The sequence below is a fragment of the Equus asinus genome, chromosome 13 (assembly GCF_041296235.1).
Source record: "Equus asinus isolate D_3611 breed Donkey chromosome 13, EquAss-T2T_v2, whole genome shotgun sequence".
NCBI classification, from domain to species: Eukaryota; Metazoa; Chordata; class Mammalia; order Perissodactyla; family Equidae; genus Equus; species Equus asinus.
Window position 1 is genome coordinate 36,372,510 of NC_091802.1, and position 17,554 is coordinate 36,390,063.

The following is a 17,554-nucleotide window of genomic DNA, read 5'->3' on the forward strand; positions in this document are numbered from 1 at the left end:
AGTCTCCCTTCCTTCAGGGGGCCCTCTCCAGTCCATTCTCCACAGAGGAGCCAAGGGGTTCTTCCTAAAATGCAATTCTGAGCTCCTCCCTCCTCTGTTACTTTTCCCCCACGGCTCTTAGGATAAACTGCAAGCCTTCCCTCCACCCCCGGCCCCTCCGCAGCCTCGCTCATCTTCCTCCCTTGCCCACGCACCCCGCCAAGCCCCACTAGCATTTGTACCCTGCCGTGGCCTGCGTGAGTAGCCAACACATTACCTCCTCCGGAATCCTCCCAGATCGCCCCCACCTCCCTCGTCCCGCCCCCCGGCGGCGGGCGCCCTCCGGTGCGCTCTCCTCGCGCTGAAGTGTCCTCTGTGAACCAGGGCTCACGGCACTCGGGCTTATGAGGGCCTCCCCCTCGTCTGTCCCCCGGACAATGCCGCGAGTCCCGATGGCCTGGACCGGGTGGGTTCTGTTCCCTGCGGCCCCCTCAGGCCTCGGCGCACCCGACGGCTCGGTGGATGTCTGTGGAATCGATGAATCGGGGGGAGCCTTCACAGACCTTGCAGAGGAGGCGGAAGGCCCGTGGGTCCTGAGGCGGGGCCGCCCCGCCGGCCGTTCCCACCCACTGTGACTCCCGCGAGCCGAAGAAGTAGCGGCAACTCAGAATCCCCTCGCCTGGCAGCGGCGCGGGGCCGCCCCCTCCCTCCTCGGTGCTCCTGCCGCCTCCGCCCCCTCCCTCCCTCCATCCCTCCCTCCCGCTCTTTGTCTCCCTGGCGCCTAGCCTCCCCGCCACGCGCCCCCCGCATCGCCCCTCCCAGGGGACGCCCGCGGACCCCTGCGGACGCGACGCTAAGCATATCGGCCTGCCAGGAGGGGGCCCCGAGTCCTCCGGGCCTGTAGGCGGGGCGGGGAGGTGGGGTTATCTCTCTCTCTCTCTCTCTCTCTCTCTCTCTCTCTCACACACACACACACACACACACACATACACGCGCGCGCGCGCGCGCACGCAGCATCCTCCCGTCAGGTCTCCTTGTCCAGCACACACACACACACACACACACACACACACACATACACGCGCGCGCGCGCGCGCACGCAGCATCCTCCCGTCAGGTCTCCTTGTCCAGCCCCGCCCGCGCCTCCTGCTTCCTGCAAACCTTCTCCTTCTCTCCCCACACTCCACCCCCCGCCCCATTCCCTCTAGCTCCAGGACCCTCCTCGCCGACCCCCACCCCCACTCCCGGGATGAAGCGGATCGAGCCAGCCTGGAGCCCCCCGCGGCCGGGGTGACGGTCCCCCGCCCCTCTCCCGCCTGGCCCCCGCCCCGAGCACCATGGGCCTGAGGGGTTCCCGAGGCGCCGGACGCTGAAGATGAGTGATGCTGGAGGTGAGGGGCCGGGACCCCAAGGACCCTGAGGTGGATGGGGAAGCGGAGCTGGGCGTCACTAGGGCTCGTGGTGGGACCCCCGAGTGCGGTTGGATGGGACGAAGTCGACAAGGGCCTTTCTTCCCCTATCCCAAGGGGGACCGCACGGAACTAGGGTGTTGGGCTGTCAGGGGAGGGGGGCGAGATAGGATTGTGTCCCTAATCCTCTCCCTCCTGCCTGCCGCCTGGAGAAATTAATTTAAAAAAACTGCTGTGGGGGGAGGGGGAGAGGACTTAACTCCTTCTTGCCCGGCGCAGAGTTGGATGGATGGATTGGAGAGAAACTAGCCACCCGGCTCTGACTGGGGGATAGGGGCCCTGGGAGTGCAGTGGGTGCCCTGTCCTGCGCCCCTACCCCGTCTCCAGCGGCGCTTGGAGGGGGGATCCGACTCTTGCCGGCTGCCTCAAGCCTGGGCCTTATGGGAGGGGGCACTGCTTTCTCTAGCCCCACAACGGCCTCCTCCTACCCCCAGCCCCCTCTCCCGTCCATTCCTTTCCTTCCCCGCCTTTCCCGGTTGCATTTCTCTCTTGGTCTCTTTCTCCTCTTCCAGGGCCCCTTTCCTCCTGCCTGCCCGGCTGGGGGCCTCCCCTCTCCCTGCCCGCGGATTCTCCTTCCCTCCTGGCCTGCATCCCTTGGGCCTCAGTCAGGGCTGCTGGAGCCCTGTCCCCAGGACTACTTGCCCTGGCCCCACTCTCTGTCTCATCTCTTTCTTCCTTCTCTCTGCAGCTCTGTGGACTGACTCTCCACCAACCTGTCTCTCTCTTTTCCTACTCCCCACTTCCACTCCAGGGCTTGTGTGTCCTTTCTTTCTCCTTCTCCTTCCCCTGGGTCCCAGGAAGCTTTGAGCTCACCGCTTCCCATTCTCCCAGAGAAGGGTCAAAGGTGCTCCTGTCTGGGAATTGGAAGCTTTGGGAGGAAGGAGTGGCCTGGTAGTCAGAGCCCAGACTGTGTGTGTCCAGAGGAACAGGTTCATTTCCGCCTTGTGGCAGTTGCCTGGTTGAATGTGCATGTATGAGTATGTGTGTGTGTGTGTGTGTTTGTGTGTGTGTGTAGGAGTGTAAATGGTGGGGAGAATTCGGTGTCTCATTTTCCAAGGCTCAGCTTTGGAAGGAGGGGGTTGGGTGGGAGGGACCTGGTGACCTCCTGGATAATGTGCTTCGGACAGTGTAGCAAGGATCGCCCATACACACCCCAGGGACTTAGTTGTTGAAGAGAGGAAAAGAAACCAGCTTGTGCTGAATCAGGATGGATTGGGTGCTGGTGGGAGCTGGAAGCCCCAGCCTACCCCAGAGGGAACCTGAATGAGGACTCCATTCATATGAGGGTCTCCACCCTGGCCTGGGACCTTAAATAAAGAAGACATGGGATCTCTATTCTCAGGTAGTCTAAGAGAGGAGGCACCACTACTGTCCTCAGAGAACCTCCATTCTGATGGCAGAGGCAGTACTTATCTTCAGAGAGTCCCTCCCCTCATGGGGAATACTGGCCCCTCTCCTCAGGGAGCTCCCATCTGATGTCAGGGAGACATGGCCCAGATAGGGAATCAATGAAGTATGAAAAATCCCGCATTTCCCAGTGGTTGGGGAAGAGTGGATTTAGAAATTACGTGGACGAATGGGAGGAGAGAGGGCTATCCAAGGCGGCTGTCTGGAGGAGGTAGCAGCTGGGTCCTGGTTGGCTGAGGCTTTGTGGTTGAATGAGGGACTTTAGTTCATTCTTAGGGGCAGCCTCCCTTCCCATCTGGCCCTCCGGGATAGGAAGAGAGGTTCTAGAACTTCTTTGCTACTAGCACCCAGAGTTCAAGAATGGCAGGAGGGTTCTTGAAGGCCCATATCCCTGGCCCCTTTTCACACCTCATTTCCTGCTTTCAGAGGCAAGCATCCGTGGAGCCTGGGTGGAGCTGGTTTTGAAGCTTCTCCAACCAGCCCCCTCCCTCGGCCCTTTCCTCATGAGCACCCCACACAACTGCCGATCATCACCCAGGATAGGGCCGAGGGGCAGGAGACTGGAGTCAAGTTTGAGTTCTACCTCTTATCTCCTGCATCCGTTTTCCCATCTGTAAAGTGGGGATACTGAGACTCCCAGGCCAGGCCAGCTCACAGTGAGATGATGTCTATGTAATAACAAAAGAGGAGAGTTGGAAAAGACCCCAGCAGGGGGAAAAAAAAACCCCAAACCCTAGCTTTCCTACACCTGTCAAATGTGTGGTCTGGCCCAGTGCCCTGCCTTTTTCGTGGGGACCTGAGTGTTAGAAGTAACTGGAGATCAGGTCTCAGCCATGCTGTATGCTCCTGCCCCTGAGCTTCCCTGCCCCTCTGACCCCCAGGCCTTGGTCTAGGGCTGCTGCTATCCTACATCTGCTAGGAAGCCTGCCCCAATTGTTTCAGCTTCATAGATCCAGCTTCCCGACCCGCCCTCCCTTCTTGCTTCCCACAAAAGCAAACCAAACCCCTACCCATCCACACTTCTTCCCAGAACATACTTGATGCATCATAGAGATCTGGCTGTCCACTGTTCTGCTGAGTACTCCTCATACCCTCCTGCATCTGTGAGTCTCTCTAGAACTGTGAGAACTGTGAGTTTGTCAAAAACAGTGGCCCTGCTGATGGTGCCAGCTTCCTGAACAGCTCGTGTTCAGGAAGACAGGTGGTGAGCACACCCGTGATGGGGGGTGGGGGAGGCAGAACTGGGTGATGGATGGGAAGATGGATGGGTTATGGATGGGGGTGGATGTTGGATGGATGGGTGAGTGAATGAATGGACGGATGGGCAAGCAGGTGGATGGATAAGTAGGGAGGGAGGGAGGTGGGTGGATGGAAGAACCTGGGTTCTGGTCCTGATTTTGCCGTTAAGTTGTTCTGTGATCTTAGGCCAGTCATTCTGCCCTCTGTTTATTTGTAAAATCAGAGGATTGGATTTAATAATCTCCAAGATTTCTCCCAGATTTGATGTTGGACAATTTATGATGATTCAAGTTTTTAGGGAATGCTAATGATGGAAAGGCCCAAGACAGTGAAGGGGAGAAGTTCAGTGACCCATGTGGAGGCGCACAGCAGATCAGCCCAGAGCAAGACCGCAGGACACAGCCTGGGTCTACAGCCTGGATGTGCTTCTGCCCCTACCCTTCTGCTCCGGCCTCCTGCCCCAACGCCCTCCCCCGCCAGGGAGAGGTGTGGTTCAGATGACTTCTCTTCCAGGGGGCCCGGAAGAAGAGTTCTAAGGGGAGGTGAGGGGCCAGAAGGCCCAGAGCAGGTAGCCATTGGCGGCTCCCTTGCTTCCACCAACCTGAACCTTTCATCCACAGTCTTTTTCTCTCTCTCTCCTCGCTTGTCCTCCCCAGCTCTCTTGAGTCATGGCTTCTTCAAAGCTCCGAGAACCCGCGGATGAAGTTTTCGGTAAGTTCTGTTTGGCTCTTTCTCTAGCCAAGGCCACCTGGCATGTGGTGGGGGGAAGGGGTTCCCTTGGGGACTTCAGTGTGTGTATGTGTGTGTGTGTATTGTGACCTTCCAGCCTGATTCTTTGTCACTACTATCTGAGTGGACGTGCCATTTACAACAAAAATAATAATAAGCGTCCTCGCTAAGTGCTTGTCTCCCTGCCAGGTACTCGGCTAGCATCCCCACCTCACATGCACTGTATCATTTAACCCTTGCAATAATGCTAAGAAGAGTGCGCATTTTACAGACAAGGAGCCTGTGGTACAGAGTGGTAAAGTGACTTGCTTTAAAGATCACACGGCAGGTTGGTGGCAGAGCTGGGACTAGAACTCCAGACTGCCCAACTCCTTGCTCTCAGTCACTATCCGTAGAGCTGTATCCCCCAGCACAGGTGACACACATTACCTCCAAGTCACATAAATAAGGAACCTCACCCTGCATGGATGTGCATGGAAATCAAAGGCATAACACACTCTCAGCCTCAGTACTCCCAGGCCGGCCCGTCCATGCACGCTGGGGTGCAGATACACGCTGGGGTGCATGCACACACCGGCTGCACCATCATTTACCCCCTGTAATCTTTCTATTGTGTGGACTGGAGAAAGACCACTCCACCTGACTGGGCAGAGCTCCCAGCATGCACTGGGTGGAAAAGCTGTTTCCCAGCTGGATTTGGTGGAGGAGTCAGTGAGCAAAGGCCATGGAGGAACAGGAAGGAAGAGGTGGAGACAGAAAGAAGAAGCTGTCTGAAGCCTGTAATATGTGCCGCCTTCAGGGCGGTCACATTTGTGCCTATGGCCTCAAGGGGCTTCCAGTCTCTCCTCCCTGCCTTCTCCTCATCTCTACCTTCCTTCCCCTCTCCTCCCCCCCTCCCCTGGGCACCTCACTCTCCCCTGCCACCGCACATGCCCTGGCACTGCCAGGAACTACTTCCTGCCCTGGCCTCCCTAGGACCTGTGAAGTGGAGGGTTTGCCTCCAGGATGCCCCCAGCCCTGGACTGCATCTGGGCCTCAGACTCTGAGCATCTCCATCTCCACTCAGGAGGCCCGACCCCTGGCCTGACAGAGATGAGCTCCCCCTTCCCCGGCTTCTCAGCCTCCACTCCCCCACCCTTCCTGTTTTCCTTCTCCCAGACCTGCTGAGGTAGCTGGCTGCCTTGCCTGCTTCCAGATGCAAAAGGCAATTAAATATTCATGACTTCCCAATGCCCAGGGCTGGGCTAACTCCCGCAGAGGGGAGAGAGAGGGAGAAAGGGAGAGAGGCAGAGAGGAAGAGAGAGAGATGGAGGGAGGCATAGAAGGAGGTGAGAGAGCCTGGTAGAGTGAAGCATTGGAGGAGAGGCTGGCCTCACCTTGCCTCAAAAACCCACAGACCCCTTAGGAATCCCTTTGCTCCCTAGACCCTCCAAGGTAAGATGACCACAGCCTTGATGTGGCCCAGAGTCAGGAGCAAAGGGCCCCCTGGCCCAGGGTGGCTGGGCTCCAGCTGAGTGCCAGAGGGGTAGAGAATGCTCATCAGCTCCCCCTCTGCACCCTGGGCCAAACCTTCTGAGCCTCAGTTTCCCCACATATAAAACGAGGGGTTGGACTCACAAGTCGCTCCCATCTCTGCCTCAGAGGAAGTATAGCGGGCTTGGTAGTTACAAACTGAGCCTCCAGAGCCAGGAGCCAGACTGCTTGTAACCCTGGCCCGCTTTTCACCAGCCGTATGCCTACAGGCAAATTAAGGCTACCCTGGGGATTCCTGGAGTCTCTTCCTCCAGGGTTGTGGGGAGTTTTAAATGAGCTAGTAATTGTAGAGCACTTAGAACAGTGCCTGGCACAGTGAGAGCCCCCTAAGTGCTAGCTATCATTATTCTGTGTTTCAGTCCCCAGTCCTTAGTGTCAGGGAGCAGGGGGCAGAGGGCTCCCTCGCCCAGCTCAGCCCCAGGCCTGGAAACTCTAGAAGTGAAGCAGGGGCAGTTAAGGCAGCAGAGCAGCGGTGTCGAGCCTGGGGTCCAAGATAGCAGTCCTCTGACAGGACCTCTTGCCTCTCCAAGCCACCACCCACGGTCCCTGGATGACTGCAACAGCCTCTCTGAGTCCACCCTCCCCCTTCAGCTTGACTATTCCCTTTCCTTACAGGATGCACTGGTCCCTGGTAATCCTCAGACACTCCCCGCCCAAGGCCACACCATCCCCTCTCCTTAGAAAGCTCTCTCTTGTTCTTTCTACAACCTTGGGTCTTTATGGCCACCCAGACTTCAGCCTGGCCACCTCCTCTAAAGTGGTAGCCCCCCCACCACTCCCTGTCTCTTTTGTCCATTCCGCAATATTCCTGAGCTCCGGCTCTGTGCCAGGCTCTAGTCTAAACCCTGGGGAGACAGCACAGAACAAGCCAGATAAAGTCACTGTCCTTGTGGAGCTTGACTTCTAGTGCAGGGGCAAGCAGGGGGATGGATAATAAAGTGCACATAACTAAAGAAGGAACATATCAGACGGCGAGGAGAGGATTAAGATCCGGGTGTGACGGAATGGGGGCATCAGCACTGCGTGTGTCTTGAGTCCATCTCTGCCCACCTGTGCACCGGTCCTTCAGTTCATCAAATATGACTGAGCACCTGCTCTCTGCCAAGCCTTGCACCAGGCTCTCATGGTACCCAGTGGACAGTGCAAGGCCTCCCCCTCTGCCTTGTGCAGACCCACAGGTGACACGCGTTGCCGACCAGATCATAGTGCTGAGGCTGAAGAGGCGCAGCTGTCCAGAGTGCCGGGAGGTGATGTACCGGCGCTGACAGCCAGGCCAAGGAGGGGTGGCGAGCGATGGAGCAGAGAGAGCAGCATGAGCGCGGGGCTGGAGGCGGGGAACGAAGGCAGAGGCAGGTCTCCAGGTAGCTGGGTATGGGTATAAGCAGGTCACTACTGTTCCCACAAGAGTAGTGCTTCTGAGCACTTACAAGTCTCAGGCATGATGGTGAAGCACTTCATATACATGATCTTGTTTAGTGCTCACGACAGCCCTATAAGGAAAATATGCCATCTGGACCCCATGTTACAGATGAGGAAGCCAGTACCTAAATGTGAGTAACTTGTCCAAGGAACTGGAGTCAGCCCGGGCCGTTTGGCTGCAGGGCCTACGCTCCACCCCGCGGAACCGGTGTTGTGTAAGAGCATGCTGTGCTCTGCTGTGCTGCACGGAGGAGGGAGTGTGGGAACATGGAGCGGTGCGCTGGGCCCCTCAGACCTTGAATGGAGGGCTGAGGGGCATGGACTTCATGTTGTTGGCTTTGGGACCCCCTCCCCCAACTGGGTATCAAAAGCAGGAGAGTATGGGACACAGTCAGAAATGTGTTCTAGAAAGTTTCTTCCAGCTTGTGCAAAGTGGGGAGGAAGGCAGACCAGAGGCAGGGAGCTAGGGATGGACGGATACTGAGGCCATGCTCTGGGAGGGTGGGGGCGGCGGTGGGCCACTGGTGAAGGCCTGAGCTAAGGCAGTTCAGTCCCAACCGAGAGGAGAGGCCAGGTCCCCAGGGATGAAGAAGGTAGATCAATAGAACTGTGTTCTTAAAATAATATTTACTAAGCACCTACTATGTGCCAGGCACCATGTGATGCCTGTGTGAGCACAGTGAACAGAATAGAGAAACATCTGCCGTCATGGAGCCGACATTCTAATGGGTGGAGACAGACAGTAAACTAAGAAAGTAAAATACCAAAAAAATAGTATGCCAGAGAATTATAAATGATACAGGCAATAAATAGGGGAGGGGCTCTGGGGTATGATAAATTGGGTGGTCAGGGAAGGCCTCAGTGAGAGAAAGCATTTAACCAAAGACATGAAGGAGATGAGGGAGAGAACCAGACAGAAACCTGTGGCAAGAGCCTTGCAGGAAAAGCGAAGAGGGAGTGCAAAGGCCCTGTGGTGCAGGCTAGGCTTGTGTGAGGAAGAGCAGGCAGCCAGGGTGGCTGGAGCAGAGAAAGCGAGAGAGAAATAGAAGCTCAGTGGTAGGGGAGCGCAGACTGAGTCTGGAAGGCCACTGGGGGAACTTTGGCTCTTTTCTGTGTGCGATGGAATCACCAGAGGGCTCTGAGCAGAGGAGTGACATGAGCTGACACGTTTTATCAGGATCACTCTGGCTGCTGTGTTGAAAATAGACTGTAAATGGGAAAGGGAGGGAGACCAGCTGGGAGGCTTCTGTAATAATCGAGGCAAGAGTTGAGGCGATGGTGACCTAGACCCGGGAAGCTGTGAGTTCTTTCTCTCCTCTCCCCTTCCCTGCCCTCCCATCCTCTCCCCTCTCCTTCCTTCCTCTCCTCTCCTCTTCTCCTTTACTCTTCTGCTGTCTCTCTCTCCTTTCTCTCCGTATGTGTGCACACAGACAGTTTTTGGAAATCAAAAGTGGAGGGAATCTCAGTGTTTTCTATCACGTGCTCGCGTACTTATCACTCAGCCTCAGCAATCATCAACTCGTGGCCAGTCTTGTTTCCTCTGTATCCCCTTCCACCCTCCACTCCTATTCCCCAGTATTGTTTTGAACCTAATCCAAAACATCATATCATCTCACCATAAATATTTCAGTACGTCTAGATATATTTCAAAAGTAGAGCTAACAAGAATTGTGACTGGATCGCTTTGTGGGGTGGGAGGGAAAGAGAGGAGTCAGGGATGACTCCAGGGGTCTGGCCTGAGCAGCTGGAGGATGGAGCTGCCATTCACCGAGATGGGCAGACTGGGAGGAGCAGCCTTGGGGGGTGAGGAAGTCGGGAGTCCAGTTTTGACACATACATTGAAGATGCCTGTTGGACCTCCAAGTGGAGGTGTCAAGTAGGCAGCTGGACACATGAATTACCAACTGGGTCTGGAGCTTAGGAGGACGGGCAGCTTGGAGCTGTCTGAATGGGGTGACTGGGTGGACGACGGGGCCTTTCACTGAGCCAGGGAACAAGGAGAAGCCAGTTTGAGGCAAGGTGGTGGGTTCATTTTGATGGGTTGAGTTTGAGTGCCTGGGTCTCTGACATGGCAAGTTCCCCAGCAGGTGCTAAGGTGCCTGGGCTTGGAATTCAGGGGAGGGGTCAGGGCTGGAAAAGACATAGGTGATAGTTAAGCCAGGAGAGCCACTGGGGTGGCTTAGGGGAAGTGTGCAGACAAGAGAAAGAGGAGCAGGCGATGGGGGTTCCCGAGATCATGGTTGGGGCAGGGGGGAGTCGGGAAGAGAGGTCTTAACCCAGCCTGAGGTCTGGAAGGAACCTCTTCTGCCAGGAGACCCCAGTACCAAACCCAGAGATGCTGCAGAGTGAGGGATGCATGCTCAGGTGGAGCGAATGAAAAGTGAAACTAGGAGCAATAGAGTTTATGCAGGATACATTGGGTTTGCCTGCTCTTCCTCCATGTCCTCATCCGGGACCCAGCTCTGTGCCACTGACCCCAGGACAGGACAGGCTTCAGGGGCCAGCGAGCTTTCCTCCCTGCTGCTGCCACCAACTTGTAGGGGGTTCCTTCTGCTCCACTTCAACTGCAAGCCCTCCAGATGCTCCGCAGTGCTGTCTCTGAGTGCAGCGCTGAGCATGGCACAGCAAGTCCCCAGCAGGGCCAGTCTTCGAGTCAGACTAGCCAGGCTCAAATCCTGGACCATTGCTACCTTTGCTCAGCTGTAAAATGTGCATAATAGCTGTCCCTGGCTCACTGGTTTGCTCTGAGTAGATGAGGTGCCGTATGTACATTCTGGTGCGTAGTAGGCCCTTCTTCCGTGGTAGCCATTATTACCATGGTCTCCCCAGCTTCATGCCCCAGCCCTCCCCTCCACAAACCTAGTCTTCAATTGCCCTAGAGGTGCACCCCGCCCCCACCAACTTCCGTACTTCCCATCATTGCATGTACCAAGCTTGCCACCCAGACCCAAGACCCAGCGTTGGTATTTCCTCTTCAGACCCATCCAAACCCATGTCCTGCTGTGTGTGCCTGGGAGAGCTTCCATCACACTGCTGTATTTACATGCTCTCGTGTCTGGCTCCCCCGGAGACCGAGAGACCCTGTTTTCCACCTCATCTGTATTCCCAGTGCCTGGCACTGGGAAACATTTGTTGAATGTCTGGGGTGTGAGTGCAGGTGGCCGCCTGAGGCGACCCTCTGGGCTTGCTGTCTTCATGTGTCTGGTCTCTGCCCCCTCTACCTGGTTCGCAGACTTGGACTTGGCTGTGCCAGAGACCGTCAGACTGGACAGCAGTTTACACAAGGCCCGGGCCCAACTACTGGCCAAGGGCCGGAGACACCGGCCCTCTCGCTCAAGGCTTCGGGACAGTGCCAGCTCTGCAGAGGATGGTGAAGGCTCCGATGGGCCCGGAGGCAAGGTTGGGGCAACCCACCCAATCACATATCCCCACCCACCCTTCTGGCCCCTGGATAATCCCTCCAAATCGCTCTTCCAGGGAAACCACACCCCCAGGCTTCTGACATAATAATGCGCACAAATATTAGCTGCATTCACTTCTGGCTCATTTCATCCTTTCAAGGAAGGTGTTATCACCCCCATCGGTTCAGTAGCAGTCATACAGTTAGTGAAGCAGGCGGGATTCAACCCCAGTTTGTGTGACTGAAAGCCCGGGCACCCCACGGCCCACGGGCACCGGGAAACCCTCCCTCCAGGCTCCCTGCCTTGGAGGCTCCCATGCAGTTTATAGGGTGAACCTGTTCCCAGACGCTCCGGGAAGCGGGGAGGAGGGTTGGCGGTGAGCGGCTGCCCCCTCCCCCAGGTGAACGACGGCTGCGGGAGCCCCCTGCACCGGCTGCGCTCACCTTTGCACTCGGGCCCGGGGTCCCCGGCCGGGGGCTCTTTCTGCCTGGATCCCCCGGGGTTGCGGCGCAGCCTGGACGAGGACGAGGCGCCGCCCTCGCCGCTCACACGCTATCGGCCCCTGCACAACGCCGCCTCGCACGAGGGCCTGGCCGCCGCCTCCGGCTCACCGCCGCGCTCCGCACCCTCCTCGGACAGCTCGCCTAGCTTCGTGCGCCGCCACCCGCGCGCAGAGCCGCACAGCGAAGGTGAGCAGCAGCCGGCGCGGCGCCCCCTGCTGGTGCGCGCCGGGAGCGCAGCGGCCCCTCCGATCCTTCCCGCAGGGTGGGCGCCGAGGGGCAGGACTGGACCAAGAGGGACCGGGTGGCTTGCGGGGAGGTGGAGAGTAATCACCGCGGCTCATTCATTCATCAACTGAGCACCTACTATGTGCCAGACACTGTTGTGCACTGGGACACATAGGTGAGCAAACAGATGCGGCCCTTGTCCTCATGGGGCTTGTAGCTTCAGGGAGAAACAATCAAATAATTCCTTATAGTTTAAGGGGAAGCCAGCAGAGCATCCCTTAATTAAATGTGTAGTTACAAGCTGTAAGAAGTGCTATCAGGGAAACGTGCACGGTGGCAGGAGAGCATATACCAGGGTGAAAGGACCCAGGTTGGGAGCATGCTGGAAGGCTTCTCTGAGGAAGTCACAGATTGGAAGCCAAGATTGGAAGGGCTAGAAGTTGGCCAAGATAAAATTAACAGTAAATAGTAGTGGTTCCTACTTTTTCAGAGTGGTTTACGGTTTGTATACGGCTTTCATAAACATCCCATTAGGCCCCATGAAATAAGCAGGTGTTATTATTCCATATTTGAGATGAAGGAAACTCAGGTAAAGTGACGTGTCCAAGGTCACACAGCTAGTGACGGGCACCAGAGCCAGGTCGCCTGATTCTAAGTCAAGAGAATTTCTACCACTTCGTACTGGCACCTGAAGGAGGCAGGCAAGCCACCGTACATACATTCTTTCCCTCTCTTCCCCGAAAGATGACAGCCGGGATGCCAGCCCACCTGAGCCTGCCAGCCCCACCATTGGCCTGGATAAGAAGACTCGCCGAAAGTTCCTGGACCTGGGGTGAGTGGAGGAGGGACCAGAACAAAGGTGTGGAGCTGTGGGGGTCAGGGGCAGCACAGGGGCAGCACCGCCCCACTCCCCCCGCCCTCACCACAGGGTCACCTTACGCCGAGCATCCACTAGCAAGAGCCGGAAGGAGAAGGGCAGCAACCGCCTGTCCATGGGCAGCAGGTAAGAGGCACCCACAGCGCCTCAGCACAGCTTCCGCCCCTATCTCCCTGTGGGTCCCGGCCCTTCCCTCAGTGCCCCTACCCATGCAGGGCGCTCTCTCCACAGGGAGTCGGTGGAGGCGTCCGGCAGGTCAGGGGGCTCCCCGTTTCTGCCCTTTTCCTGGTTCACAGACAGCGGCAAGGGCTCGGCGTCCTCCGGCAGCACCACCTCCCCCACTTGCTCCCCTAAACATGAGGGATTCAGCCCTAAGAAGTCAGCTTCCCAGGTGAGTCCATTGCCATCTCGCCCCCAGACTGAGGTGGCATGACGTCATACTTGACCTTGGCTTGGGCTGGGCTCCAGGCATTCTGGGCATCCATTTGTCCATCGATGGAGCCATTCAGTGATTCATTCATTCATCCATTCTCTGAGTTCCTGCACTCACTCGGTCACTCATTCATGTTCTGAGTAGTTGATTCATTCCCTGCCTCATCCATTCAACACACATCACTGACCACTGATTGCCCTGGTGTATACCCAGCCCGAGGTCACCTCGTTCCTGCTGACTATGCTACCTGGCTCCATTCTGGCCCCATGTCCTGTCTTATGAGCTGGGCTACCTGTGTGGTGGCATAAGGCTTGTGGGATATAGAGATAAATAGGACCCCAACCTAGCTAGTGCTCAGAAAGCTCACAGCCCTTGGGAGAAGTGAGACCGAGTCACAGAAGCAACAATGAGCGTTCGCTTATCCTCACACAGCACCCTACAGTTGACAAAGCTCCAAAGGCATGTTTTTGCTTTCCTCTCATGAAGGCTCAGTGAAGTAGGGAGGGCAGGTATGCTCTCCCCCACTGCACAGATGGGCAAATGAAGGCCCAGAGAGAAGGGACTTGCCCACAGACTCGCATGGAGTTAGCTGCCAGGTTCTATGACTCTGAGCCCAGTGCTCATTCTGTGGTTCTGTTCCTTATGTGCAGCTGGGGCAGAGAAGATCAGGAAGCTGGGAATTCAGGGGAGAAGGAGACCCTTCTGACCTGAGACTTCCTTCTTTCCTCCCTCCTGGCATGCCTTCCCTTTCTTCCTTCTCTTGTGCTGGGGTCCTGGGGATACCACAGTGAACAGACACAGCCCAGGCCCGCATAGAGCTCACAGTGCAGGGAGGACAAGGACCTCTAACCAGGCACTTACAAGCCAGGGTGCTAGAGGCTATGGTGGGGAGGCACAAGGCAGGGACACCTGATCCAGCCTAGGGGAATCCTGGTTGACTGCCTGTAAGAAGCAACACCTAGTCTGAAACCTCCTCCATTCCTGCTAACTATTCTGCTTGACTGAGTTCTAGCCCCATGTCCTCCCAGAGGCCTCAGATCCTGATGCCCCACACAAGTCACAATGTCACATGTGCCTGCCCAGCTCCTGGCTCATGCATAGGGTGCACTGTGTAACTCCTGGTACCCAGTCCCTGACCTCATCTCCATCCGAATGAGGGGTGGTGGGTTGGGGAGACTCCCTTGGGCTTGGGGGTGAGCTGTCTCCTCAGTGGCATGCACCTCCCACTGTGTAGGAATCCACTCTGAGTGATGACTCCACACCCCCCAGCAGCAGCCCCAAGATCCCGAGTAGTTCCCGGCAGGAGGCCAAGTGTTCCTACCCCTACCACACGCTGTCCCAGTCTTCAGATGAGGTGAGCAAGCCCTGGCCTCTGACTCTGCTGGCTGTGCAGGCCACAGGCCACGTGTAACCCCTCATTCTCCTTGGTCTCCGCCCCAGTTCCTGGATGAACCTCTCCCTGCTGTCCACCACTGGACCAGTCAGCAGGTGGGCCAGTGGCTGCACAGCCTCAATCTGGAGCAGTATGCTGCTGAGTTCGCTGCGCGGCAGGTGGACGGGCCACAGCTACTGCAGCTCGATGGAAGCAAACTGAAGGTGGGTCAGAGTGGAAGGGCCACGCCCCAGCTGGAGCCTAGGGCAACCTTCAAGGGTTGGGAGCTCCTCATCCTGACCTTTTCACTCCCTGAGGCCACTGCCCTGACCTCTGACCTTTAGGCAAGGTCCTTGACCTAGTCTTTGCACCCCTAGCACGGGTCACCAGTCTGACTTGAAACTCACGCCCAATTCTTTGGTTTGACCTTCAAGCTCCAGCCCAAGTCTCCAGGTTGACCTTGGCCTCTAGGACTACCATATTACCTGCCTCTTGACTCTAATGAGTCTCCTGGTATGATGAGAAGCCAGGCCTCTCCCCTGATCGCCTTGTCTGATTCTCAGTCTTGGAAACTGGTGATAGCGGGGCTGTTGGGGGGCCTCTGATGGCTGTGCTGGGAGGTTTCTGGCATTTCCCACCCTCTGCTGAGTTGTGGGGAACAGGTGATGAGGACAGTCCCCCAGGAAGCCGCTGGAGTGGGAGGGGCCTCAGCCACTGAGTAGCTGTGTGACCTTGGGCAAGTTGCTCCCCATCTCTGGGCCTCAGGGTGTTGGACAGGGTCGTGCCAAGGCTGAAATCTGAATGGAGGAATGGGAACCAAGGGGGAGGGGGTGGCAAGGGGCCTGGTACCCTCCACCCTGATCTCTCCCAACCACTAACGTTGCAAATTCTTGCCTTGAGGGTCACATCCATCACAAGTCTGGGATGTGTGGGCCACAGTTCAAGGAGGGAGGACACACAGAGCTCCAGAGAGATTTCACCTGGGGCACAAAGAACCCGGGGCTTGGGTTGGCCAGGGCCAGCGGTTCTCGGCTTTCCCTCACCCTCCATTCCTCCCCCAGAGCCTGGGGCTCACCAACTCACATGACCGGGCGCTAGTGAAGCGGAAGGTGAAGGAGCTGGCGGCGGCTGCTGAGAAGGAGCGCAAGGCGCAGGAGAAGGCCGCGCGGCAGCGAGAGAAGCTCCGGCGCAGGGAGCAGGAGGCCAAGAAGAGCTAGGGGCGGGCGGGGCAGGCACTGGCACCCGGGCACCCAGGCGCGGGTGGCCATGGGCTCGGCCGGCACAGGCCTTACGGGGATGCGGGGCCTGGACGCCAAGCTTGGGCTGGCCTGGCCCCACGCTCTCAGGGGGTAGACGCCCTCTCACCCTGTCACTCTATCTGGACCCAGATCCCCAAGAAAGGGAGACCCCAGGGAGAGGGCCCAGTAATAAATCCAATTTCAAGGACTCGTTTGGCAGAGTTCCTGGGAGAGGTGGCAGCTTATGGGAAGAGGGCAGAGAGCGGAAGCTAGTCTGCAAACCCAGAGGCACCTGGGTCAGTCTGACCCTCTGCCCTCAGGCCCCGCTGGTGCTGGGGCCCACAGTGAGCTAGAATGCCCGCCTGCCTTCCAGAGGCCCTGAGACGGGGCCAGGGTCCCAGGGCTCAGAGAGTAGCTGAGCACCTCGGCAGGAGGTGGACAGAGTTGTTCCTCTCCAGCTCTCCAAGGAGGCTGTGTGTTGGGAGAGCTCTGTTCTGCTCCCCAGGCAGGCTGGTGGGCACTGCAGCAACTTGCACTCAGGGTAGACTCCCAGTCTGCACTCAGCAGGAGAGCAGAGAGAGCAGCAGGTTATCTCACGCAATCCTTCAGAAGGGAGGGAGGCTGGAAACCTCCTCCTCCTTTCTCCTTCCCATCCCGTGAGTCCTAATGGTGAGATGACATCCATACAGGCCTGCCCCTCCTGGGGCCCATTCAAGGCCTGGCCGTTGACCCACTCTCCAGCCCAGGGCCCCCTTCTCCTCCTGCTGCTCCCTCAGAGGGCACCTGAGCCTTCTTGGGGATAGAGCAAGTTTGGGAACTGGTACGGACAGAGGACATCCCCTGCCAATGCCTAGGTGGTACTGAACTGGTGATTCCCCACCCCTGCCAGGCAGAGAGGCAAAATCTAGGAGGTCCCCTGGACGCTACTAGACTGGAACGGTTCATCGGCCCTCCCCCATCTGCCTTGGTTCCCGTTGGTGCCTCAGTGGGCTCTGGAACTGGCAGACAGTGCAGGCTCTGGTTTGCTGGGCCCCAAGGAGGGGTGGGGCCAGCCCCCTTGGTGGGGTGGAGCCCATGGAGAGACGGCATCTATCACTGTAGGCAGGGAGTGTTCGGGTATGGCACTGGCCAGCAGCTAGTCCAGCTTTGGGAGCATTGGCCAGAGGTACCGATGGGGCCAGGGCATCTCTGCTTAGAAGCACCACACACCCCCATCTGCCTGGAGTGGTGGACAGGACCCTACACACGCTGATTTCCCTCATTCCTGCCCAGCACTGGGGCTTGAGGGCCACCCTGGTATAGCCAAGGCCCTGTCTCCCTGGGATTCAACCTTTTACTTCTCTTGCTATATAGGCTGGGAGAGGGGCTTCAGAGGGAAACAGGTATGGGGGCACTGGCAGCATCTGGCCCTGGTGGGGGTACCGATGGGGAGGCTGGATGGCACCCAGGTCCTTGAAGCTATCAGGGGCTATATGGGTGCCCACCTGCATGTGAAGGGGGGAGGCGGTACTCAGTTTACTTCAATAAACACTAATGACGTGCCAGTGACCTTTCTGTCTGCCCCAGTGGGGGGCTGGGCTGGGTCAGGAGGCTCTGCCGTACCCCAAGTGTGGTGGGGTGACATGGCTGTCACCAGGTGCTGCACTGTCTGGTGTTCTGAATGGATGGCTTTATGGGGTGGGGTACTCGTGGTACACACCGGGCTGTGTCCTGAGCTGGGTGGGTGTCCC

At 57.5% G+C, this 17,554-nt stretch overlaps 1 protein-coding gene across 1 annotated transcript; it reads left to right on the forward strand.

The window, feature by feature from the left end:
• Positions 1-961: 961 nt before the first annotated feature.
• On the forward strand, positions 962-17,371 carry SAMD14 (sterile alpha motif domain containing 14). Its single transcript, XM_014833717.3, has 10 exons — positions 962-1,370; positions 4,751-4,805; positions 11,008-11,174; positions 11,577-11,865; positions 12,649-12,736; positions 12,833-12,907; positions 13,013-13,172; positions 14,449-14,568; positions 14,655-14,810; positions 15,648-17,371. The coding sequence occupies exons 2-10, from the start codon at positions 4,763-4,765 to the stop codon at positions 15,801-15,803; spliced, it is 1,254 nt and encodes a 417-aa protein (XP_014689203.3). The 5' UTR covers positions 962-1,370; positions 4,751-4,762; the 3' UTR covers positions 15,804-17,371.
• Positions 17,372-17,554: the final 183 nt, after the last annotated feature.